Genomic DNA, 25,171 nt, shown 5'->3' with positions numbered 1-25,171 from the left:
TTTGTTTTCTGTGTCGTCCCACAGAATGCAAGCTCCTGAGAGCAGGGTCTTGCTCATTGCACTGGATCTAACACTTAGTAGGTCCTCAACAAACTCATTAAGTTATTAAAAGGCAGAGTGGGACCTTGTAAACAGCTTGGAGACCCTATGACTTTGGGGATAGCCGTGGGGCCCTACAGGAGAGGAAGCGGGTAGGGAGAGGCACTGCCCATAGATGGCGTCTGGCTGCAAGGCTTCCTGAATAATTCACCATCATAACAACCCAGCTTCAGGGAGGGAGAGTTAGGGCGCAGCCAGAACGACAAAATGAGGTAGCAGGGATTGGAGACTGGGATTCCCAACGGGGCAATTTCTGGGCACTGAATGTTCCCTATCCTGAGGCTCCCAAAGGAGGAAGTTCAAGAATCCATCTTCAATCTCCCCCAACCCTTAGAGTGTGCTGGCGAGTGTAAAACGAGGCGCATGCGCGCTTCTCCCTTCCCGCGCCCCCTTTCCGAATAGACCCCCAGATACGCTTGCGCCCTATTAGGGCTACGGCTGGTCAGCGAAAACAGTCCGTCCCCAGCACAACCAATAGGACGTGAGGAAAGGGCCTGCGTCCCGCCTCCTGACGATTCGGGGGTCTCCCTTCTTGAACTAGGCCCCGGCCCCGCCCCGCCGGCCTTGCGGGGTTCGCGGCTGCGCGTGGTGCAGTGCAGCCTAGCTCTGCTGAGCCCCCTTCTACCGCCCCGCCCACCCCGCTTTGCAGGCTGCTCTGGGATTTCCCTTCGCCTCCGTTTGGGGCTGCTGTTTCGCTTCGCCGACGGTAGGCGTAATGGATTTTGCACTTTTGGGATCTTAACTCTCCTTTCCCTGCGTCTGCACTTCACCTTTTTATCATCATTGTTATTATTAATTGTAGGGATGGTTGTATTTTACTAATGAAGAAGAGGGGGAAATCTTCAAATCCTCTTCTACCCACTTGCTTTTTTGAGGGGTGGAGTGGAAAGAAAGTCTATGTAATTTATCCATTCTTCAATCACCCGACAGATGTTCAATGAGCACGGGACGAGCACCGGATGCTGTGCTACGTACTGGGGATACAGACTGATCCCCGCCCTACTGGGTTTTCTCACGGACAGATCAGCAGACAAAGGAGTTAGCAGGCCACTGGGTGCTATAACTGACATTAAACCATTTGTACAATTAATTGCAAATGTAATAAGAGCTACAAAGGAGATGTAAGGGCTCCTCACACACAGGAGGAGTGTGTGTGAAAGGAGAGAATTTCTTGGAGAAGATGACATATGAGCTGAGTTCTGAAAGAAAGATGAATAGGCACTACCTAGGCTAAATGGAGGTGAAGAGTGATGCATACTAAAGAGCCTTTGGGAGGATTCTGAGGCAGAAAGGATGTAGAACAAGGGGGCCAGTCTGTGGCAGCCTGTAATTGGAGGCTGGTCTCCGTCGTGCCCCTTACAGTCTGATTCCTACACAGCAGCCAATGTGATCTTTTAAAAATATAAATCTGATGTTGTCACTTCCCTGCCCCAAAATGTCCAGTGAATTTCCATTTTGGAACAAAATTCAGACTCCTCACTGTGGCACCCAAGGCCCTGGAGAAGAACTTGACCCCCAACCTTTTACTCCAAACTCACTGCTTATCACTGTCCCACTCACTCCTTCTGTCCAGCTTCCTTACTCCCCTTTTTTTTTTAAGATTTTTTTTTTTTTTTGATGTGGAGCATTTTTAAAGTCTTTACTGGATTTGTTACAATGTTGCTTTTGTTTTATGTTTTGGTTTTTTGGCCTCAAGACACGTGGGAATCTTAACTCCCGCACCAGGGATTGAACCGGCACCCCCTTCATTGGAAGGCTAAGTCTTTTTATTTATTTATTTATTTATTTTGGCTGCGTTGGGTCTTTGTTGCGGTGCGCAGGCTTCTCTTGTTGCAGAGCACAGGCTCTAGGCACGTGGGCTTAGTAGTTGTGGCATGTGGGCTCAGTAGTTGTGGCTTGCGGGCTCTAGAGTACAGGCTCAGTAGCTGTGGTGCACGGACTTAGTTGCTCCACGGCATGTGGGTTCTTCCCAGACCACGGCTCAAACCCGTGTCTCCTGCATTGGCAGGTGGATTCTTAGCCACTGAGCCACCAGGGAAATGCCTGGAAGGCTAAGTCTTAACCAATGGACCGCCAGGGAAGTCCCCCTTCCCCTTTATTTTGTTTCATAGTTCTCACGGCCACCTGAAATTACCTGTTTTTTGTCTTCCACCACCACTAGAACATAAGCTCCATAGGGCCAGGGACTTTATAATCTTATTCATTACTGTATCACCAGGGTCTAGAACAGTGCCTGGCACATAGTAGATGCCCAATTATGATTTGTCAAATATGTGTCTTGGGGAGCACATAGCAGGGGTGCACCCAGCTCATTCAGGGGTGTCAGGAAAATGGTACTGATGGTAGGGACATTAAGGCTGAGGAGTTAATGATGAAAAAGAATATTCATTTTTTTTCAAGAGAGGAGAAGAAAATAGCATAGAGCAGAGAGGCAAGATGCAATGTGGCCTATTAGACGAAATGTGATTGGAGCATATGGTCCAAGTGGAGAGGTGAGAAATGAGACTGGAACAAAGATGCCAGGTCCCGGTAGCCCTCTTAAAAGGCAGTGTGGAGCTGTTGAAGGATTTTAGGAGGGAGAGTGGTAGCTTCAGAATTTGTATTTTAGTTAGACCATCCAGTTCTTGGTGAATGGATTGGAGGAGAAAAGTAGAGTGTAGGAGGCCAAGCAAGAGATGTTTCAGTGGCTTAGAAGAGAATAGACAGGGAGAAGGGTACAGGGAAAGGACAGAGTCAAGGATGAGCCCCAGGTTCTGTGAGGAAGAGGTTCTATTTATGGGGAAAAAAAACACAAGAGGAAGAGTGGGTTTGGCTGGAGGAGATGATGGTCCCGCTGAAGTGTCTGTGAGACACCCAGAGGAAAGGTCTGGAGGGCAGAGTCACATCACAGAGTCCATCCCAGGAGAAGGATTGGGATTGGAAGTGGAGATTGTGGAACCAGAAAACAACTAGAAGGTTAGTCAAAGCCATGGGTTATCTCTGTGGAGAGAGCATGACGTATGAGAGGGGAAGGCCTAGGACAAAACCCTAAGGAACAGACAGAAAGAGGACACGAAGCCTGCAAAAGAGAAGGAACAGCCAAAGAAGTGGGAGGACATCCAAAGCAGCAGAGTGTGGAGTCATGAAAACAAAAGAGAGTGCTTCTAGGAGGTAAAAAGTCCAGTCGAATAAGGGCTGAGCAGGGACTTCCCTGGTGGCGCAGTGGTTAAGAATCCACCTGCCAATGCAGGGGACACGGGTTCGAGCCCTGATCCGGGAAGATCACACATGCCACAGAGTGCCACAACTCCTGAGCCTGTGCGCCACAACTGCTGAGCCTGCGAGCCACAACTACTGAAGCCCCGTGCCTAGAGCCTATGCTCCGCAATAAGAGAAGCCACTGCAATGAAAAACCCATGCACCGCAACGAAGAGTAGCCCCCACTCGCCGCAACTAGAGGAAGACTGCACGCAGCAACAAAGACCCAACGCAGACCGAAATAAATAAATAAATAAATTTATATTAAAAAAAAAAAAAGGCTGAGCACTATTCATTGGACTTAGCAACAGAGGGATCATTAGTGACCTTGGCAAGAGCAGTTTTGGAGCCAGGAGGGCCCATTATCAGCCCGTGGAGTGTAGGAAGTGGAGAGAAGTGTAGCAACTCATTCCAGAGGTTTGGCTCTGAGTAGTATTACATGCATTGTTGCATGAAATCCTCATAACAACCCATGAGGCAAGAGTTTTGGAGATGAGAAAACTGAAGCTCTGAGAAGTCAAGAAACTTCCCAATATCTCAGTTCTAGTGAGAAATGAAGCAAGGATTTCAATCCTGTACAATCACTCGGGTGTTCATGCTGAAACACCCTTCCTTATTGCCTCTTCTTGAGGGGAACAGGAGAGAAATGGTGGCGGCTGGAGGGAGCAAGGGTGGAGGTAGAGGCCTCGCACAGAAGACTCCTTCTACTGTACCTGGAGGGAAGAAACGAAACCTGGATAACAATAACAGTAATAATTCCAGCCATCTATATGGAATTTTACAGTTCACAAGGAACACCTCAGATTTTTTTTTTTTTTTTGTGGCTGCGTTGGGTCTTTGTTGCTGCACGCAGGCTTTCTCTAGTTGTGGTGAGTGGGGGCTACTCTTCCTTGTGGTACAGAGCCTTCTCATTACAGTGGCTTCTCTTGTTACAGAGCACAGGCTCTAGGCGTGTGGGCTTAGTAGTTGTGACTCGCGGGCTCTAGCGCGCAGGCTCAGTAGTTGTGGCACACGGGCTTAGTTACTCCACGGCATGTGGGATCTTCCCGGACCAGGGCTCGAACCCCTGTCCCCTGCATTGGCAGGTGGATTCTTAACCACTGCACCACCGGGGAAGTCCCTTCTCAGATACTGTTATCTTCAATGAGCCTCATTACAACCCTGCATGGGAAGCTCAGAACAATAAGGAATGTGCGAGCAGGCTCACAGTTGTTCAGTATTTGAATCATACTTCCTGTTGCCTCCACCAAATCGCCTTAGTTAGGTCTCACTCTCACTGTAATAGTCTTGTTCAGAGTTAACCTCATTCTTCCTGAAGTTCACCACTCCTTTGCTTCAAACCACACCAAGGACAGTCTCTGAAACACTGACAAGCAGGACCTTAAACAGCGAGAAGGTGCGGTTGGTAACTTAACCCATTCATTCATTCAGTAAACTTGAGCCCCGATTCTGTGCTTGTCTCTAAGTGAAGAGTTCTAAGGTTTCAGAGAAATATTAACCATGAGATTTGCCCTGTGACCATTTATAAACTTACAGAAGACTAAAAATATGCAACTGAAATATCTGGGAGGCTGTATGACATGATGGCTAAGAGCTTCTTGGGCTTCAGGGTAGGACAGACCTGAATTTAGACTTGACTCTGCCACTCACTTGACCTAAGTCAGTTTTCTCGTCTGTAACATGGGGTTGTCAGGCTAATGCATGTAATAAGCACTCATGAAAGACTGGCTGTTGGTATCTTGAGAAAAATTATAGGGGAGCATGTGAGGTACAAATACTTTCCATTTGCACTGGGCTTTACAAGTATGCTATGGTTATTGTTTAAGAGTTGGTTAATCAGGGACTTCCCTGGTGGTCCAGTGGCTAAGGCTCCGTGCTCCCAATGCAGAGGGCCCAGGTTCAATTCCTGGTTAGGGAACTAGATCCCATATCCTGCAACTAAGCTTCCGTGTGCCGCAACAAAGATCCCACGTGCTGCAACTAAGACCCAGCACAGCCAAATAAATAAATATATTTTTAAAAAGAGTTGGTTAATCAAACTAACTTTATTGCCATAATCATTTGGCAACATATGCATGTATCATCAGTTGTACGCCTTAAGCTTACACAGTGTTACGTCATTTATATCTCAATAGAGCTGAAAGAAAAAAATTGGTTAATCAGATGAAGCCACACCCTAGCAATTAAGGGGCAGAAGGGTCTCACTGGAGAAACAAGTCATTTGATGTCAGTAATCAGGAGGAGTGGTGTATCTTCAGATCAGAAACCAGAGCTGAAAGGACAGGTTCCAGGTTGACTGGTAAGGTTTATCCATTCATTCATCTCTTGAGTATTTTTTGAGCACCTACTCTGCTATGCATGGCATAAGAGTGTCTCTCTTTGGCTTGACCATGGGGGTGACAGTGGGACTGGGAAGGAGGCACCCTCCTTGGGGAGTTGATTTGAGACCCAAAGAGCAAGGAGCCTGTGACATGGTACTTGCCAGGCTCCAGGGCTGGAGTTTGCTATCTGAGCCACAGGGCTGGCTGAAGTGGGATCAGAACTCTTGTGCTGGGTCAGCCAAACTATTTTTGTATTTCTGCTTTTCGCTTATATTTATTTCCCAGTTGTCCTCCCTTGGTGTTTAGCTAAGTCTTTTAAAAGTGCTGTGCAAGGGCTTCCCTGGTGGCACAGTGGTTGAGAGTCTGCCTGCCGATGCAGGGGACACGGGTTCGTGCCCCAGTCTGGGAGGATCCCACATACCGCGGAGCGGCTGCGCCCGTGAGCCATGGCCGCTGAGCCTGCGCGTCCGGAGCCTGTGCTCCGCAACAGGAGAGGCCACAGCAGTGAGAGGCCCGCGTACCGCAAATTAAAAAAAAAAAAAAAAAAAAAAAGTGTTGTGCAGGGACTTCCCTGGCGGTCCAGTGGTTAAGGCTCCGCACTTCCACTGCAGGGACACAGGTTCGATCCCTGGTCAGGGAACTAAGATCCCACATGCCTTGCGGCACGGCCAAAAACAAAACAAAATAAAATAAAAGTGCTGTGCAAAGGGGACCGAGGAACGCATTTGTGGCCACCTAGTACGTCCCTAGTGGCTACTTCAACCTGGGCGTTTGAGGTGACTCCCCTAAGGACAGTGGTTGTCAGTCACCCCCTAGCGGGCATTTTGGAAACGTCTCTTTAGTGGAGACCAGGATTAGGAGGCACTTTGAGGATTTAGTGGAAGGACAGGAAAGGTAGACCATCTATAACATGGAGGACAGTCCTGCACAAAGAAGAATTGTCTCTCATTCTACTTGACTTTGGGATGTTCTGCTCAACAATATATGCAAACGGCTTCCCTGGGGGCTCAGTGGTTAAGAATCCACCTGCCAATGCAGGGGACACAGGTTCGTGCCCTGGTCTGGGAAGATCCCACATGCCACAGAGCAACTAAGCCCGTGTGCCACAACTACTGAGCCTGCGCTCTAGAGCCTGCGAACCACAGCTACTGAGCTCACATGCCACAACTACTGAAGCCCACACGCCTAGAGCCCGTGCTCTGCAACAAGAGAAAGCCCCACTCACCGCAACTAGAGAGAGCCCATGCACAGCGACAAAGACCCAATGCAGGCAAATAAATAAATAAATTTATTAAAATAACAACAACAATATATGCAAATATAAAATCAAATATAAATCAGCAGGACTTCATTATATAATAATGCAGAAAAGTTTTACAAGGTGTTTTTTTGTTTTTTGGAACAGCCCAGTAATTTAGGAGGAGATCATTATGGAGAAGGAAGCTTAAATAAAATACATTGTCTTGACATTATTGCATCTGTCTACTCAGTGTATTAGAGCACTTCCAGCTATGCAATATACTTCGTTTAAAAGAGTTTCAATACAGTAGCGTACCTGCAAAAACAATGAACCAACTGCAAATATGTAATAAAAGTAAAGTTTTTTTACTAGCTTCATTGAGGTGTAATTTACATACTATAAAATTTTCTCCTTTTAAGTGTACAGTTCAATGATTTTGAGTAAACTTACTGAGTTTTGCAACAGTTAATCTCCATTCCCACTCCAGCCCCAGACAAGCACTAATCTATTTTCTGTCTCTACAGATTTGCTTACTCTGGAATTTCATATAAATGGAATCACACTATGTGTGGTCTTTTTGTCTGGCTTCTTCCACTTAACATGATGTTTCTGAGGTACATTCATATCGTAGCATGTATCAGCATTTTGTTCCTTTTTTTTTCTTTTTTTTTTTTCATTTTGTTCCTTTTTATTGCTCAATAGTATTCCATTTAATGAAATACCACAATTTGTGTATTTATTCACGAGCTGATGGACATTTAGTTTGTTTCCATAAATAACGCTGCTGTAAATATTCATGTGCGAGTCTTCGGGTGGACAAATGTTTTCATTTCTTTTAAGGAGATACCTAGAAATGGAGTTGCTGGGTCATATGGTAACTCTATGTTTAACATTTTGAGAAACTGCCAAACTGTTTTCCAAAGTGGCTGCACCACTTTACATTCCCACGGGAACATATGAGCGTTCTAATTTCTGCACATCCTTGCTAACACTTGTTATTGTCTGTCTTTTTGATCATAGCCATCCTAGTGCCCATGAGGTGATATCTCATAGTGTTGGGGTTTTTTTGCGGTACGCGGGCCTCTCACTGCTGTGGCCTCTCCCATTGCGGAGCACAGGCTCCGGACGCGCAGGCTTAGCGGCCATGGCTCACGGGCCCAGCCGCTCCGCGGCATGTGGGATCCTCCCAGACCGGGTCACGAACCCGCGTCCCCTGCATCGAGAGGCGGACTCCCAACCACTGCGCCACCAGGGAAGCCCATCATAGTGGTTTTGATTTGCATTTCCTTAATGACTAATGTTGTCAAGCATCTTTTCATGCGCTTGTTGCCCATTTTTTTTTTTTTTTTTTGTTGCCCATTTTTATATTATCTTTGGAGAAATATCTACTCGAGTCCTTTGCCCATTTTTTAATTGGGTTATCTTCTAATTACTGAGTTATAAGAGTCCTTTATATATTTTGGATACTAGGCCTCTATCAGAGATATGATTTGAAAGTATTTTATCCCATTTTGTGGGATGTCTTTTCACTTTCTTGATGACATCCTTTGAAACACAAACACTTTTCATTTTGATGAAGTCCAATTTATCTTTTTTTTCTTCTGTCATTTGTGTTTTGGAATCATAAATAAGAAACCATTGTCTAAAGAGATTCTGGACTTAAGCTATAAGAAGATGAGACTTCTGGGAACCTTGGGAGGAAGTAATAGTATTTACATGTGGGAGGGACATGACTTATGGGAAGCCAGGGGATGGACTATAGCAGATTGCCTCCTAGATGGCCCCCAAATGATCCCCACCTCCTGGTGTTTACACCTTTATTTAGCCCCTCTGCCCCCCACACATCTGTATAGAAGACCTGTGTAACCAATAGGGTATTGTGAAAATGATAATGTGTGACTCCTGGGGCTAGGACCTTGTGGCTTCTGCCTTATAATCTCTTAGATCACTCACTGGAGAGGAATCCAGCTGCCATGTTGTGAGGACACTCAAGCAGCCCTATGAATTATTCCACATGGTAGGGAACTGAGGCCTTCTGCCAACAGCCAGCCCCAGTTCACCACCTATGTTAGTGGCTTAACTTGGAAGCAGAGCCTCAGCCCAGTCAAGCCTACTACAGATGATAGCAGCCCTGACCAACATCTTGGCTACAGTCTTTTGAGAAGCCTCAAGTTTGAACCATCCAGATGAGCCACTCCTGAATTCCTTACCCACAGAAACTATGTGAGATAACAAATGTTTGTTGTTGCCTAAAACAAAAGAAAAAGAAACCACTGGCTAATCCAAGGTCACAAAGATTTACTCCTAGCCTTCCTTCTTCCAGAAAATTAAGCATTTTAGCTCTTACATTTAAGTCTGTGATCCATTTTGCTTTGATTTTTGATTATGGAGTGAGGTAAGGGTCTAAGTTTATCTTTTTTTTAAAAATAAATTTATTTATTTATATATATATATATTTTTTTTAATTTTTGGCTGCTTTGGGTCTTCATTGCTGCGCACAGGCTTTCTCTAGTTGCGGTGAGCGGGGTTTTCTCTTGTTGCGGAGCATGGGCTCTAGGCGCATGGGCTTCAGTAGTTGTGGCACGTGGGCTCAGTAGTTGTGGTTTGTGCGCTCTAGAGTGCAGGCTCAGTAGTTGTGGCACACGGGCTTAGTTGCTCCGTGGCATGTGGGATCTTCCCGGACCAGGGCTCGAACCCGTATCCCCTGCATTGGCAGGCAATGCTTAACCACTGCACCACCAGGGAAGTCCCTAAGTTTGTCTTTTTACATGATATCCAGTCATCTCAGCACCATTTGTTGAAAAGACTGTCCTTTTCCTTACTGAATTGCTAAGGCCTAGAATCAAATAGTGAATTTGTGAAGACATGTGGAATGCACTGAATCTTATTCATAAAGATTGACTTTTAAGCATTTTGATTTATCATATGTTTTATGTTTTTGCAGCAGAATAATAATTACGTATTGTAAAAATGACATATGATGAAACTTACATATTGAAGTTATTAATTCATGGGCTGTTTTTGCTTCTGTTAAATCCTAATTTATTCCATTTAGGTTAGTACATATCTGACTATTTTATAATGTCTTGTAGGTAATCATGCCTAAGCATTTACTTATTGAAAACATATTTTGCTATAAAAGATAGTCCCATTATCTTTCCTTTATATGCCAATTAAGGCAACTATATTGATTCTCTTAAATTATGTGTGTAGGTAAGTCATATTATCTATAGGTTCATTTCAGGATAGTAGAGAGTATGTGAGGAAATACTTTTTATGAAAAGGGGTGCTCAGGCTGTTGGGCTGAGATCTCCCAGGACAGGGAGAGTGAAGCTTGGGAAGAGAGGCAGACCTGCCTCTCCCCAGCTGAAAATCAATCCATCTTGCCCAACCTGGGAGCCCTGGATTCTGTTTCATTATTGACAAGTTATCCCCTGACCAATGCCTTTGAAGAACACAGATCCAGAAATGTTGCCACGTAGCCAGCACTTCAGAAGCCAACTTGGGCTTCATTTTTTTTTTTTTTTTTTTGCGGTACGCGGGCCTCTCACTGTTGTGGCCTCTCCCATTGCGGAGCACAGGCTCCGGACGCGCAGGCTCAGCGGTCATAGCTCACGGGCCCAGCTGCTCCGCGGCATGTGGGATCTTCCCGGACCGGGTCACGAACCCGTGTCCCCTGCATCGGCAGGCGGACTCTCAACCACTGCGCCACCAGGGAAGCCCGGGCTTCATTTTGAGCAGGTAAAACACGTGTAGAAAACATGGGACGATTTTAAAACAATACAAAACAAACGCTGCAGACCAGCACAGCAGCTTTTGAAAATAACCGGCAGCTAATGTAGCATTTGGCACACTGGAGGCACTCATCAAATGTCTGACGTGTGTCATAGGACCCTGGATACAAATCTTATCGGACGCAAGTCCGTGTGCCCAACGCGTAGTGAGGCCAAACAATACCACAACGTTGGAGTTTGGAGAGAGAAAGATTTATTGCAGGGCCGTGCAAGGAGATGGGTGGCTTATGCCTTAAAAACCCGAACTCCCGGAAAGCTTTCGGCAAAGCTCATTTATAGGAAAGGTGAGGGAGGGCTGTGGTTAGTTGTTGCATACTTCTTTGGTGTCAGATCCTTTGTTCTTGAGGTCAGGTCACGGTCAGGTTACAACATTCCTGTAAACCTCCACCAAAACAAATGTTATTCTCTATTCTGACGAGAAAGGGCAAGGTCCCAAAGGCTCAACCTTTACTCTCTGAGGTCCAGGCCCTGGCTAAAGGAGGGGGTCCTTGTGAGGGCCAGTTATCCTGCCTGGGAGCATTCATCCAGCCCCTGGTCTGGGTCCTCCCGCTAGTGCCCAGGCCCTGCTGAAGAGGCAGATCTCAGCTGGCGGCACCCTCAGGGCCAGGTCCCCAGACCCTGCCCAGCCATCATCACTGAGGGAGCCAGGCGCCCAGGGACCCAGCTGGCCCTCAGGCTTTCCATTTACACTGGAGAGAATGATTTGTATAGGATTGATAGGAATACATGTTGTAGCAAATACCAGTCAGGTGAATTCCCAGCTCACAACGATTGCCCTTCTTTGAGAATAGCCCCAACCACAGAGGTGGACCTCAAATAATGATGTGCAGTGTCCTTGCAGCTTAACCCTGACCTCTGGCCACCTCCCGGCGGGAGACAACTGATCTAAGCTGTACCAATCATAGAAATGTGAAGGGATAAACTGAAGCTGGTTGAAGCTGTTACCTTTTTTTAAAAATTTATTTTAATTAATTAATTTAAATTTTTGGCTGCATTGGGTCTTCGTTGCTGCACGCAGGCTTTCTGTAACTGCGGAGAGCGGGGCTCTTCGATGCGGTGCACGGGCTTCTCATTGCAGTGGCTTCTCTTGTTGTGGAGCATGGGCTCTAGGCGTGCGGGCTTCAGTAGTTGCAGTACGCGGGCTCAGTAGTTGTGGCTCGCGGGCTCTAGAGCGTAGGCTCAGTAGTTGTGGTGCACGGGCTTAGTTGCTCCGTGGCATGTGGGACCTTCCCAGAGCAGGGATCGAACCCATGTCCCCTGCATTGGCAGGTGGATTCTTAACCATGATGCCACCAGGGAAGTCCCTGAAGCTGTTACCTTAATGGCAGTGTCCATATACTGCAGTTGCTGAGGCCTCCGTGGCCTGGGACCCATGGAGACCGCCACTGCCATCAGGCTGCACAGGTGGGGATGGGGGAGAGGTTTGCTGCTGCTTTGAGGCCTGGACCCGGCCAGTGGGTGGCTGTGGTGAGGGCTTGTAGCTCTGCGGAACACAGCCCTCAGCTCGTCCCCGGGGCACCCCAGCTCACCCGCTGGCCCCGCGGCCGGAGGGCCTGGAGGGTCCCGGCGAGAAGGCCGAGATCTGCCTCGGCCTAACCCACTCTCTGCTGAGAGGACCACTGCCAGGCTGACTGTTGGTGGAGCGGGGACCTTTAACCGTGGCGCTCAGGGTCCCGGGCTAACAGCCGCGAGCTAAGAGGCCATGTGCCCGCCCCGCCTCATTACAAATCCAGGTTCCACAGCTGAGTAGTCAAGCGACTTAGGGCAACTTCATGACCTTTCAGAGTCTTAGGTTCCTCATCTCTAAAATGGGGAAAATAATAGTACCTGCCACGTGAGAATAAAATGAGACTATGAGCATAAAGCAGCACAGAATAAGTACTCAATAAATATTATTAGCCCTTATTATAACCAACTTTATTTAGAAAATAAAATATAAAAGCCTCAAGGGCAAACCACATTGCGAGAGAAGAAACAGGACACTCACAAACTCTGTGCCTGCAGAGGGAAACAGGGAGGGGAGTGGGGCTCTAAGGCCAACAGAGCACATAGCACAGGGAGATCAGCTCGGTGCTTTGTGACCACCTAGAGCGGTGGGATAGGGAGGGTGGGAGGGAGACGCAAGAGGGAGGGGATATGGGGATATGTGTATATGTATAGCTGATATACTTTGTTATACAGCAGAAACTAACACACCATTGTAAAACAATTATACTCCAAAGTATAAGATGTTTTTAACATCCAAAGATGTTAAAAAAAAAAAAAATAAAGCCAACAGAGGAGGTAGGGGCAAATGTAGTAAGTACTTAATATCCATAAATATTTGTGGAGTGAGTGAACTAGAGGGAAGTAAGATCACCTGCCCTCTTCCCAAGAACAAGCCCTGTGCAGCATTTCCTGGAAAAACAGGAAGTCTAGATGGGGCAGATTTGACATAGTGATGATGGTTCAATTCAATGCAACAAGCTGGCACCTACCCACCCTGTGCCAGGTCTTCTACTTAGAATGAGTAAGCCATTCCTTTGGGGAGCTCCAAGCTCCTTCCATAAACACAGCCCTAACTCGTTGCAGTATTTGGTGCCAAGCGGTGTGCTAGACACACATTATCATACTTACACCTCACAACAATTTTGTGAGATAGGAGTTATCTCTCCCCTTTTATAGATGGGAAACAGAGGCTTAGAGTGATTAAGTAATTTATTGAAGGTCAAACAGCCAGTAAGTGGTAGAGCCAGGATTCAAACCAAACTCGTCTCACTGAGACTGTATTCAGTATAGTCTCGGTGAGACTATAGCTCCTATAGGGCTACAGGAACCTAGAAGAAGGAATGGTCAATTTTGCCTGGAGTGTGTCTGGAAAGACTTAACTGAGATAATTTAGAAAAACAAAAAGGCACAACAAACAAGTGGTTCCCAAGTGTCTACTCTGTACCAGGCACTGTGCTTATCTCCCTGACTTCAGTAGTGACCTGGTGAGGTGGTGGTATTCCCTCCATTTTACAGGTGACAAAGTAGGCTCAGAGAGCTGTAGTCAGTCAGGTCATAATTCTGTGTGTCACTCCCACTGAATCAATATGATGTGGCCCATGAGGCAACACCATGGACAACCCCCTTGTCACGTCCACTGAGGATGCAGCTTTGTACCACACTTTCCAGTTTCTGAACTACTTTACACAACCCCCCCTGTCCTGTGATTTCCTTCTCATCTGCATCTGATGATGAAACAAGTGAGGACTGGAGAAGCACTGTCCCTCTGCCCAGGGCCCATCGTCCCTGCACTTCTCTGGTTAATATTCCCTAAACCTCACCTCTTCTCCTCCATGAAACCTTCCAGGATAACCCCAGCATGAAGGGCCTCTCTGTGCACACCTGTTACCAATTTTGTCTTTATCTGTTACCATCCGTGTAAGAGTCTGACTCTTATGAGCCTCTGAACCTCGATAGGGCAAAGACTTCTTAATCATCTCTCAGTATTTTGGCCTCAGTATTTTGCACAGTGAACCTCTTTTATTAGTATCACCTTTATTAGCATGACTAAAATTTTTTCTCAAGAAAGCAATGTGCCTGCTGTGGTTCCCATCCTTTGGGATTCGGGAGCCTCTACCCAATCCTTCATTCAGATCTTTCATCTAGATTCTTCCTAAAGTTGTCATCCATACATGCCTTCCAGAATTTCATAGGGTGTATAATCACCGACAGCCCAGAGGAAGACAGTCAGTTGCCCTTTACAAGTATGGTTGCGATTGCCTCACTTCTCGTGTCATGTGACTCTCCCATAGTTATCACATGACACATCCACTCCATTTTGCCGGAATTAACCCGCAGGGCTTTTCTGGTATGTATAGCTACCTCAGGCTCCTGCACCCCTGTTTTTATTTAGCTGATACTCTATCCCTCCGAGGTTTGGGAACCCCGCAGTCTTCTCATCTGGTGATGGTGTTTTCACGTCCTTCCAGAGAGGTGAGTGGGCCAGGGCTCCCACATGGTCTTGTCGCTCTTTCTGGAATCCTGGCCCTCCAGGTTCTGGAATTCAGTGAACGACACACTCTCCTCGAAACCAGGCCATCACGGCCCTTTGATGGAGGGACAGATGGAGGGAAGGTGAGGTTGAGGGAGAAATGGTTAGGAGGAGGGGTGGAGGAGGGTCCTGGTCGGGGTGGGCAGAGAGCTATTATTAGCAGAAGGCTTGGAGGGTGTCTGGACCCAGGTGTCTGTGGGCTTTGTTCCATTCTATTAAAGGTGGGAGACTAGGCTGGGTGCCCAGAGGCAGCCGAGCCCTGCCTGGGAGAGTAGATGAGAGGTGGAGAGGGGCTTGCCCTCTAGCCTCTCCTCATTCTGTTCTCAGGAGTGTCCCAAGCCCCAGGACAGAGTAGGCATCATGGCTCCCAGCCTCATGGGATTGCTTCTGCTTCAGGCCGTGTCGTTGGCATCAGGTGAGTCAAGGAGGAGGGAGGGAGCCCCGAGGCCCCCTTCTGCCTTATGGGCCTTTGGTAGTCTCTGACATACAGTGGTGGACTTCATTAGATGCTCACTAAACCCTTTTGAGTGACTGAGATCAACTGTGGGGTACATCAAGAGAATCTTTGAAATCAGTATTCAGTCTTTCCTTCCAACTAGTGTGCCCCTTCTCCCTGTCTTCCTCCTTCAGCCCTTGCCTCTCTTGTGCTGTCTCCCTCCCAGGTGCCCGCCCCTGCAGCCCTAAAAGCTTTGGCTACAGCTCAGTGGTCTGTGTCTGCAATGCTACGTACTGTGACTCTCTTGACCCCCTGACCCTGCCTGACCCCGGCACCTTCAGCCGCTTTGAGAGCACACGCAGTGGGCGCCGAATGGAGCTGAGTCTGGGGACCATCCAGGCCAACCGCACAGGCACAGGTAACCACTACACCCCTCCCCCAGGCTGGGGTCCTCCTGGAGCTAAATCATGCCAGCAATCACCATGGAGTTTCTCCCCTGGGCACTGACACCCTTTATTCCCTGCGGATGTCCTCAGGGCTGCTGTTGACCCTGCAGCCAGATCAGAAGTTCCAGAAAGTGAAGGGTTTTGGAGGGGCCATGACAGATGCTGCTGCTCTCAACATCCTTGCCCTGTCACCTCCTGCACGGGATTTACTACTCAAATCGTACTTCTCTAAAGAAGGTAAGGAGGAAGGGGACAAGGTGACATAGTGCAATTGACACTTTGACCTTTCCTTTGACCCTGACATCCACCCATCCCTGACATATGGGTCTCTGTTAATGCCCAGTGAAAAAAAAGATTGTCCTACCCATCTTCTGCTGAGTGCCTGGGGCCTCTCAGGCTCAGAAGGTCTGCGCTTCACCCAGAGCCCAAGTTCCCCTTAGCCCTCAACTCAGACATAATTTAGGACTGGCAAGTGGTAGACAATGCCCCACATTCTCCTACTGACTCAGACACACATATCTTGGTCTTCTTTTTCTGCAGGAATCGAATACAACATCGTGCGGGTCCCCATGGCCAGCTGTGACTTCTCCATCCGCACCTACACCTATGCTGACACCCCTGATGACTTCCAGTTGCTCAACTTCAGCCTCCCAGAGGAAGATGTCAAGCTCAAGGTGGCCACTCTGGCTGCCTCAGGCCCCGGTGGCATTGATGCCTGGTGGCTGAGAGGCCTCAGGCTAGAGCAGTCTGCAGAGAGACATAGAACGTGCCCTCTGCTCTCTGTGTTCTGTCCTGGGGTGGGAGGGAGGAGGCTGATAGCTAGGCCTGATACACTGGGTGGGCCAATCTGTTTATGTTCCAACTCTGGATGTCTCTCTCCTCACCACCTTTGTTTCTAGATACCCCTGATTCACCAAGCCCTGGAGTTGGCCCAGCGCCCTGTCTCACTCTTTGCCAGTCCCTGGACATCACCCACTTGGCTCAAGACCAATGGGGCAGTGAATGGGAAGGGGACACTCAAGGGTCATCCAGGGGATCTCTACCACCAGACCTGGGCCAGATACTTTGTCAAGTAAGGGAACAGCAGGGCCATGGGGTCCGGACCAGCCTCCCATCTTGGACACCCTGGTCTATGTCCCAGCCCTTGATCTGGTTCTGCCTCCAGATCTCCTCAGTTCACCTTTCTACCTTCTGGGTCTTTCAGACTCAGGCCCCTCAGTTTTCCCCCACCCAGTCAGGCCTCCTATTCCCCAGGGTCTCGGTTCCCTGTCTTGGCCACGATCACTCACACCCTTCCCCTCGCCAGGTTCCTGGATGCCTATGCTGAGCACAAGTTACAGTTCTGGGCAGTGACAGCTGAGAACGAGCCTTCTGCAGGGCTATTTAGCGGGTACCCCTTCCAGTGCCTGGGCTTCACCCCTGAACACCAGCGAGACTTCATCGCCTGTGACCTGGGCCCCACCCTGGCCAACAGTACACACCGCAGCGTCCGACTGCTCATGCTAGATGACCAACGCCTGCTGCTGCCCCACTGGGCCCAGGTGGTAAGGACCAGGAGCTCCATGGGTGCCCTAGTGACCCCCAAGCCCAGCATCCGAATGGCTGGCTCCCGAACAGAGTGCCTTCCCTGCCCCAACTCTTGATTCCTAGAGCACCCTGGCTGGGACCAGGTGCCCAGGTGGCACCCCTGGGGTGCTGGTGATCCCCCTCTGCATCTCCAGGGCCCCATGAATCTCCACGGTTGTCACTTTAACCCCCTCTAAGTTGTGTTCATCCCACTGCCCGCTTCTCAGGTCCTAGTGCCTCTTCCAGAACCCTTTGTGCAGGACCCAGGCTCAGTGGCTCTCTCTCCCCAGTAGTCCTTCCCTTTCCCTGTACAGGTGCTGGCAGACCCAGAAGCAGCTAAGTATGTTCATGGCATCGCTGTACATTGGTACCTGGACTTTCTGGCTCCAGCAAAAGCCACCCTGGGGGAGACACATCGCCTGTTCCCCGACACCATGCTCTTTGCCTCAGAGGCCTGTGCGGGCTCCAAGTTCTGGGAGCAGAGCGTGCGGCTGGGCTCCTGGGATCGAGGGATGCAGTACAGCCACAGCATCATCACGGTGAACCACCTGTCTCCCTTTCCGCAAAGCAGACCACCTCAGACCCCTTGCTAGTCTCACCAAAGGCTCCTCTCCAGCTTTTCCCCAGCTGGCTTACTCTTTGGAGCAAATTTTGGGATATCATTATCCCCTCTGTTGCCTTCCCTTCACAGATCTACACACCATCACCCTCGTTCCAAATGCTTGGGCGGTTACATCTGCCTCAGATTCCTCAGCTTCTCTGGCAATGCCTCTGTCCTCACAAACCCTCGCTCCTTAGATATTACTCCCCTCACAAAGGCTGAGGCACCATAGCTCGTCTCCCTCATGTGACACTTAACTGTATTCACTGGGGGCCTTTGTCTCTGCCCTGTTCCTACCCTAGAACCTCCTCTACCATGTGGTTGGCTGGACTGACTGGAACCTCGCCCTAAACCCTGAGGGGGGACCCAATTGGGTGCGCAACTTTGTCGACAGCCCCATCATTGTGGACATCGCCAAGGACACATTTTACAAACAGCCCATGTTTTACCACCTTGGCCACTTCAGGTGAGTGGAGGGCAGGCACCCCCACTCCACACCAGTCCTAGCATCTCCTGCCCTGGGATTGTATCCCCGCCCCCTCTACCCCACCCCCCACCCCCAGTGAGGAAGCAGGAAGGTGCTGAGGGTGGGAACTTTGGGAGCAGCACGCATGTCCCCCTTGCACCATCTAGGCAGGTAGTGACTAGCTGGCATTCGAGACACAGACAATCCCTGAATGCCCGATGCTGGGACTGGGAGGCGGGAGGGCAGGGCACACCCAGCTGCGTGGCTTGAGGCCTGGAGAGTTAGGGCAGAGCTTTGGAAGGGTTCTAGGGGGAGGGGGTAGGTGGTAGGGAAGATGACTTCTTAAGTGAGAGACTGATGGGAGCTGCCCTCAGGGCCAGGGGGGCTGGGCTGGGGTCCCTGACGATGCCTGTTCCCACTTCAGCAAGTTCATTCCTGAGGGATCTCAGAGAGTGGGGCTGGTTGCCAGTGAGAAGAATGACTTGGACACAGTGGCACTGATACATCCCGATGGCTCTGCAGTTGTGGTTGTGCTAAACCGGTGAGAGCAGTGGGGCCTGGGAACTGGGCTGAGGACAAGACGGTGGGCTTGGCAGGATCACACTCTCAGCTTCTCCCCCCCACCTCCCCCAGCTCCTCTAAGGATGTGCCTCTTACCATCAAGGATCCTGCTGTGGGCTTCGTGGAAACTATCTCACCTGGCTACTCCATTCACACCTACCTGTGGCGTCGCCAGTGATGGAACAGATACCCAAGCAGGCGCCTAGGCTCAGCATGGACATCAAAGGGATAGTCAGCTCACATGCTGTCTGTGGCTACAGAGGGTACAGCAGGACTGGGGGGGAGCTTAAGTGACGTAAGCCCAGAGGCAGTGGTTTGGGTGACTCACTCTCCCCTCTAGTTGGTGCCAGGGGCTGGAGGCCCCTAGGGAAAGGACCGGGAGGCCCCAGTGGTCCTCCACCCCCATGCTTGTGTGAGCGTGTGCTGTGTGCTGGTTGCCTGTGGAAACTGGGCCCGGGCCCAGGGTGAGCTCACTGTCTGTACAAACACAGGGGTGGGGGGTGGATGGCAAGAGAGATTAAGGAAAGGAAGAGACTAGGAAAGCTGAACCCAAAACTGGGAAGTGCTTGTCTTTCTTGGAGATGCAGAACCAGGTCCATGCAGATGTCAGCACCAGGGCACAGGCAGTGAAAGAAGCCAAGCACCAGTGGGTAGACTCAAGCACCCAGATGGCCCCCTTGGTCCAGCGAGGAAAAATGGCAGCCTCTTAAAGGAGAGAATGTCTGATCCCAGTCAGTGTGAGCAGTTTTATTCTGGGGGTGGGACCCCATTTCCAGCCATACCAACAATGGGGAAACACAGGAGCCTCTGGAATGCATGACAGTAGAAAAATCAGTCCTGGGAGCATGAGGATAAATCATTCCTCTTCAACCTCCTCAGCCATGCCCAGGGCCCGTGTGCGTGGGGCCCGGGCAGGTGGTGCCCGGTGGATGGAGACAATGCCACTGAGCAAGGCATAACCCGCCATGGCTGCCAGCCCCGCCAACACGGATAGGATCTGGTTCCGGCGCCGATATGGCTCCTCCTCAGTCTCTGGGTTTGCTGGTGTCTGGCGTGGAGGTGGCACCTCAGCTGAGGGGCAAGGAAGGAAGGTGGGTCGGGGGGCTGGTTTCTGGTCCCTGCCCACTCTCCGCAGAGCGAGCGCCCACCCCCCACCCATCTGCCCCTTACCTCCCTCCCAAGGGAAGTAGAGGCTGAGGATATGGGTGCAGTAGGCACACAGGTTGTGCAGCCCCCGCAGGTGGGCCTGCAGTTTCCCACTGGGCAGCTTCGCCTGCTGCAGCAGGGCCAAGTAGCTGAAGACAAAGGCATCCAGGGAGGCGGGGCTGCAGCAGAGAGAAAGGGTGGGATGGAGAAGGGGGAGAGATGGAGTCGGAGGAAGAGTCGGCCCTGGAAAGGTAGGCTCTGGGCAGCAGGGGAGGAGAGGACACACAGTTCTGGTCCTGGTGTGGGGAAGGCGCCCCAGGTGGCGCCAGCCTGCCTTGAATGGGACTCTATCCCAGGGCTGCATAAAGGGCACATTGAGTGCCCCACAGCCCAGCAGGTCCCTCCTGGGCCTGGCGGCCCTCCCACCCTCCTGTACCACTGAGGCGGCTCCGGGCCTACACACAGCCCCACTGTCACCAGATCCAATGTCTGTCCTGAGGACCTCTTGTCCAGAGCCTGAGCCCACCCTAGCCTCTGTGGCTGTCTGAACCTGTACCTTCTTCCAAGCCACCTATGATTCCCCAGGAGTCAGACTCACGCATCTCCAAAGAAGAATTTCTGAGAGCCCAGGCGCTGAGAGAGAAGGGTCAGGCATTCCCGAGCTTCCTGGTACAGCTATAGGGGGACACCAGGTCAGCTTGCGGCTGCGGGAACAGTGCCGCCTCCCCTGCCAGGCACTCCCACTCCTGGCCACCGCCCTGGGGGCTCCTCTCATACAACAGCCCCCTGTCCCAGAGGTACCTCCTTCTCCAGCTCTTCCTCCTCCTCTGGCCTGTGCTCCCCACACAGCAGCTGCAGCCGCTCCACGTACTGCCGCTGCATGCGGCCAGGCAGGAAGAAGTTGAGGGGAAAGGGCATAGCCTCTGCGTACCACTTCCGGGTTACTTCCACATAGTTCTTGGCGTCTACCCAGAAAGTATGTATCTGGATTGGGTGTGTAGGAAGGAAGAAGCAGGTCTGAGCCAGTGCACCTGCCTGACACAGGGTGGGCTTCTGGTCCCCATGCTGCTCCAAGCCTGTGGGGGTGGAGTGGGAGGGTGTCTGTGTGTATGCCCGACCCTCTCGCCCGCTGACCACCCATGCTGGGAGGTCTGGGCACACTCACCAGCACCGGGAGCAGCTTCTCCTCCAGCAGAGACATAAAGGCCAAGGTGTCTGCTCCTTGCCGGGCTGACAGATCATAATCAGCATTGTACTTCTGTGGAGGAAACATCCACTGTGAGGTGGATGCTGGGGGACTCCAGGGACACTTCCTCAAGGAGGGAGGCATCCTGTCTGGCACCACCCACACTGACCTCTGAGTGTAGCAGAGGTAGAGTGTGGGGCTTTGCTCGCTGAGGCCCCCTTGCCTGGGCCCAGTCAGTAGCCTGTTGCTGTTGGCGGGAAGCCTGGACCTTGGAGCCTGCTGGCCGTCAAGGTCCCGCGCCCATTGGGGGTTGGAAGGAAGGCCCAGCCACAAACCAGGAGCAGCTCCCAGAGTTTCCACAGAAAGCTGGCAGGATGCCTGCTGACGGCAACTTTCTAACGGTAACTTCTCCGATCCAGACACCACAGAACTAGCAGAGCGGAGCTCAGATGCAGGTTGGGCCTCAGTCAGTGCCTCGGGTACTAGGGGACGCCATCCTCATGCTCCCAAGACCCAGTGAACCCACGTCTAGGGCCCCAGTGCCCAGCTCTTGGGTGTTTCTTCTATGTCATTCCATGGCCCAGGCGCCACCACCACACACATTCCAACCATACCCCCAGGTCTCAGCCTGCCACACCTTGTAGGCTCCAGTATCTGCTCCTCAGCACCCTCCTCCACATCCTGAGTAAACGTTGTCCCCAAATAACCTCTTGAGTGTGATCCTTAAATCTCTCTGGGCCTCATTCTCCCTCATGGAATAGGGATAATCATCTTTCTCTCAGTGTGGCTGTGTTAGGAGAAAACTCTTTGGAAACTGGGAAAGCTGTGTTCATACATAAGGCAACGATAGCCCAGTCCCGCCAGGAACTCTGGCTTTTACCTGGATCCCCTCTCTCCATGCCTCTCAAGCCTCCATTAATTCCCTGGTTCCTCCACCTTTGGGAAAGTAGAAATGAATGAGAGCCCCATTTCTGACAATATGTTCACTTTTGGAACTAGACCATGAAACTAGAAGAGCCCTTGGAAAGCATCCTGGCTAAGCCTCGTAGTTTTACAAATAAGCAGCTTACGGCTCTGAGAGGTTAAGCAATTTGCTCAAGGTCACACAGCCAATGACAGTGAAAAGCACAGCCTAGGCCTCCCCAATCCTCTCGTAATGCTCTCTCAACTTCCCCACCCTGGCTCTTAGCCTCGTCCATCCTGAGCCCCATATTATAAAGCCCAACCTGGTCCCTGAAAAAAGGGCAATGGCCCTTAGCAATCCCTGTCTGGTGCCATCTTTTTTTTCTGGTCTCATCTTTGAGGACCTCATCTGAGCCAACTGTTCTCTCCTACTCTCCTTTCCCTTCCATGTGTCATCAGCCTGTTCATCTCTCCCTCCTCACCCAGCAGGCAGAAGTCATTGTGCCTCCAGATGCCTTGACAGTGGCCTAGCTGAATCTCTACCCTACTACTTACTACATCACAGCAACACGTCTGTGTCTCCTCAACCAGACTGTATGTTCCTTGAAGCTCGGTCCCCTGCGTCTGGTTTGGCATATATTTGGTACTCAATAAATGTGTGTTGCACTGAATTGACTGAACGTCTCTCACTGGCAGCCCCCCTACCCAAGCCACCTACCTCTTTTCGAAGGTGGGTGATGATCTTGTGTGGTACTGAGATGACCTCTCCGTGACTGGTCTGAAGGGCAGGCAGAGTTCCTGACGTTGAGAAAGAAGTATGTCCACCAGAGAGCTGCCTATCCATACATAACTGCACCACATCCCTGTCTTGTCTCCTGCTCTTCCCCTTGTACACTCCCTTCCTCACCCCCCAGGGACACTGGGTACCTGAAGGGCTCCGCCAGGGGTTGGTGATCTTGTGCACCTTGAGTGGGGCACCAGTAAATCTGGCATAGGTCTGCAGGGAAGGAAGCAGAAGGCAAAGAGGCCAGGGACATGGCCCCCACAGGGGAATCAAGAAAAGAAATAACATTTATTGAATACCTTTTGTGCTATGCCCTATGCTTAGGAATTGCCTCACAAAAAAAGAGGTAGACATTACTGTTCCCATTTTACAATGGGCAACACAAGGGTCACAGAGATTATGGACATGTCCATGATTACAAGTCAGCCAGGAAAATCCTTCCCTCTCTCTCCTCTCCTGCGATCTACCTGGTGAACACCTAGCCTCATTTGGAAGCACTAACCATTCCTTCCTGGGCAGTCTCTATGGCCTGTTCCTACTTATAACTTAGCACCTGAACATTTTATTACACTTATTTGCTGACACGTCTATCTTTCTGTGAACAACTTCAGGGGAGGGACCAAATGCTATTCATCTTTGCATGCCAATGTTTAGTATTTGGAAGAGGCCTAATACATGCTTATTAAATGAGTGAGTGAATGTGTGAAGTGAACTAGTCTGCCTGGCTCCAAAGCATTTTCTCCAGAGCCTGGCTGTGGGCCCTTTGGTTAAATAAAGAATAAACTCAGTAAATGCTGTTGATTGAGGAGGAGGAAAGGGAGCCTGAGGAGAAAGCAGCAATGCCGAGCCAGAGAACCCTGAGATCGTCCAGCCTTAGTAAACCTCTGGATGAAGAAACAGCGCCCAGAAAGACGGGTTCGTCCCAAGGTCACAGAGCCAGTAAATGGATGTGCAAGAACTAAAACTCATCTTCTGAACCCCTGATCAGGCCTCTTTCCACCGCTAAACAAAACCTAGGCTGCTACGACACAGGACGCTGAGTCTATACCGGCCAGCCACGCTCTTTGATGGCCTCAGTTTCCCCCACTGCACCCGTGCTGAGGCGCCCTGGCAAAATTCGGATGACCGGCTAGTCCGGGCCCCCTCCCCAGTCCTCCAGGGCGCAGCAGAGGGCGCCGGCGCCGCTCCTCACCAGCACGGCCAGGCTGTCCAGGTCCACTGAGGGGAGGCCCCAGCCCCCTGCCCAGCAGAACAGCTCCATGGGCGCCGCCATTTGCCCGCCCTCTGTCCCGGAAGCACCTCCCCCTGAGCTTCCGCCCTCCACTGTGCGGATCCGCCCCCAGCCCCTCAGGCGGATCGCAGTGGAGAGCCGGGGGAGGCCCTCAGGAGGGCGCGGCTTATCCCGGCCAGAGAGGCAGCCTGACGGCGTGGGGCGGGGCCGAGGGCTTCGGGGGAGGGCGGACGCCGCCTGATCCAGAGGTGGCTCTCGAAGGGGGGAAGGGCTCTCAGCGCGGCGCGCCTTGGAGAGTCAGGGTATCTCGGCCGAGGGGAGCCCTGAACCCCCGAAGGCGCGGCGGGCCCAGGAGGAGGGGGTTTTGTGCTCCTGGACGGGCTCTGGGGGCCCTCGCAAATCTGCACGAGGTCTGGGCTGCTCTGGGGGCCCCTCAGGGCTCGGCCCCGAGCGGGGGCTGCGGGGGTAGGGGGCGTCCCCCGAGCTGCATGTTTTCCACAGCGCGTTATGTTTGGAAACGGCCCCGCGCCTCCTGTTGCCATGGAAACAAAACAGGGGCGGTGGCGGCGGCCGGAGCGAGGCCGGGCTGGGCCTGAGTGGGGGAAGGGGAGGTGGGGCTCGCGGGCTGTTGCCTTGGTAACGGGAACAGAGGCGCCTCTCTGCTTCATCCGGGTCACGGCCTGTCCGCCGGTACCCCAAGTGTTCCCAGTCTGGCCCCCGGCCCCTGGCCTGTCCTTTGGTCTACTCCTGTCCTTGGTGTCCCTTTCCTCTTTCCTGATTTCTTCAACCTCACTGACCACTGTTTTAGACTCTCCCTCCAGTTCCCAGCGGAGGCTTCCAGACTCGAAGTTTTCCTAGGAATGAGGGAAAAACGGAGGCGCAAGCACAAGTCATGCCCCCCCTCCCCCAATAAAGAGCACTTGCTCTATCCAAGCAGCAAACTTCATGCCATGCGGCCATCCCCTGGGCACTACAGCGAGCTAGTTTCGGCCACTCCCTTGGAATTCTCTCATGCCAGCTGTGGAATAATGCCCACTGTCTGGCACTGCCCCGCCAAGGGTTCCTGCCTTCCCCAACTGTGGCTTCCAGAAAACAGTAGCATTCGGTAGCAGCCCCCAACAGCGAGATGCCGGGAG

General features: G+C 51.0%; 2 protein-coding genes across 5 annotated transcripts; one reads left to right on the top strand and one right to left on the bottom strand.

The window, feature by feature from the left end:
• The first annotated feature begins 491 nt into the window (after positions 1–491).
• GBA1 (glucosylceramidase beta 1) lies at positions 492–19,632 on the top strand. 4 transcript variants are annotated; one of them, XM_065883404.1, is made up of 12 exons: positions 492–805; positions 14,593–14,651; positions 15,037–15,124; positions 15,372–15,563; positions 15,682–15,828; positions 16,132–16,265; positions 16,491–16,663; positions 16,898–17,135; positions 17,472–17,696; positions 18,061–18,224; positions 18,649–18,765; positions 18,858–19,632. In XM_065883404.1, exons 2-12 carry the CDS (start codon positions 14,625–14,627, stop codon positions 18,961–18,963), a joined length of 1,611 nt encoding a protein of 536 aa, XP_065739476.1. In that variant the 5' UTR covers positions 492–805; positions 14,593–14,624; the 3' UTR covers positions 18,964–19,632. The 4 variants fall into 4 exon arrangements, with proteins under 4 accessions (XP_065739476.1, XP_065739484.1, XP_065739492.1 ...); XM_065883412.1 differs by having other exon boundaries at positions 665–805; positions 14,572–14,651; XM_065883420.1 differs by lacking the exon at positions 492–805 and having other exon boundaries at positions 14,501–14,651.
• MTX1 (metaxin 1) lies at positions 19,509–24,095 on the bottom strand. The gene is made up of 8 exons (XM_065883444.1): positions 23,997–24,095; positions 22,948–23,017; positions 22,739–22,818; positions 21,097–21,189; positions 20,733–20,915; positions 20,530–20,606; positions 19,956–20,110; positions 19,509–19,856 (listed from the first exon to the last, which is right to left on the bottom strand). Exons 1-8 carry the CDS (start codon positions 24,075–24,077, stop codon positions 19,642–19,644), a joined length of 954 nt encoding a protein of 317 aa, XP_065739516.1. The 5' UTR covers positions 24,078–24,095; the 3' UTR covers positions 19,509–19,641.
• Positions 24,096–25,171: the final 1,076 nt, after the last annotated feature.

The sequence above is a fragment of the Phocoena phocoena genome, chromosome 1 (assembly GCF_963924675.1).
Source record: "Phocoena phocoena chromosome 1, mPhoPho1.1, whole genome shotgun sequence".
NCBI classification, from domain to species: Eukaryota; Metazoa; Chordata; class Mammalia; order Artiodactyla; family Phocoenidae; genus Phocoena; species Phocoena phocoena.
The sequence above is the reverse complement of the archived record's forward strand: the minus strand, read 5'-3'. Positions and strand labels throughout refer to the sequence as shown.

Bases quoted from the DNA above. Each gene is read 5' to 3' on its own strand.
- GBA1 (XM_065883420.1), top strand. From the start codon at position 14,529: ATGTATAGCTACCTCAGGCTCCTGCACCCCTGTTTTTATTTAGCTGAT. The intron at 14,652-15,036 runs GTGAGTGGGCCA...TTCTGTTCTCAG, and splicing joins TTTCACGTCCTTCCAGAGAG to GAGTGTCCCAAGCCCCAGGA. The intron at 16,266-16,490 runs GTGGCCACTCTG...CTTTGTTTCTAG, and splicing joins AGGAAGATGTCAAGCTCAAG to ATACCCCTGATTCACCAAGC.
- MTX1 (XM_065883444.1), bottom strand. From the start codon at position 24,077: ATGGCGGCGCCCATGGAGCTGTTCTGCTGGGCAGGGGGCTGGGGCCTC. The intron at 23,018-23,996 runs GTGAGGAGCGGC...CCTTCCCTGCAG, and splicing joins TGGACAGCCTGGCCGTGCTG to ACCTATGCCAGATTTACTGG. The intron at 20,607-20,732 runs GTACCTCTGGGA...GTCCCCCTATAG, and splicing joins AGGAAGAGCTGGAGAAGGAG to CTGTACCAGGAAGCTCGGGA.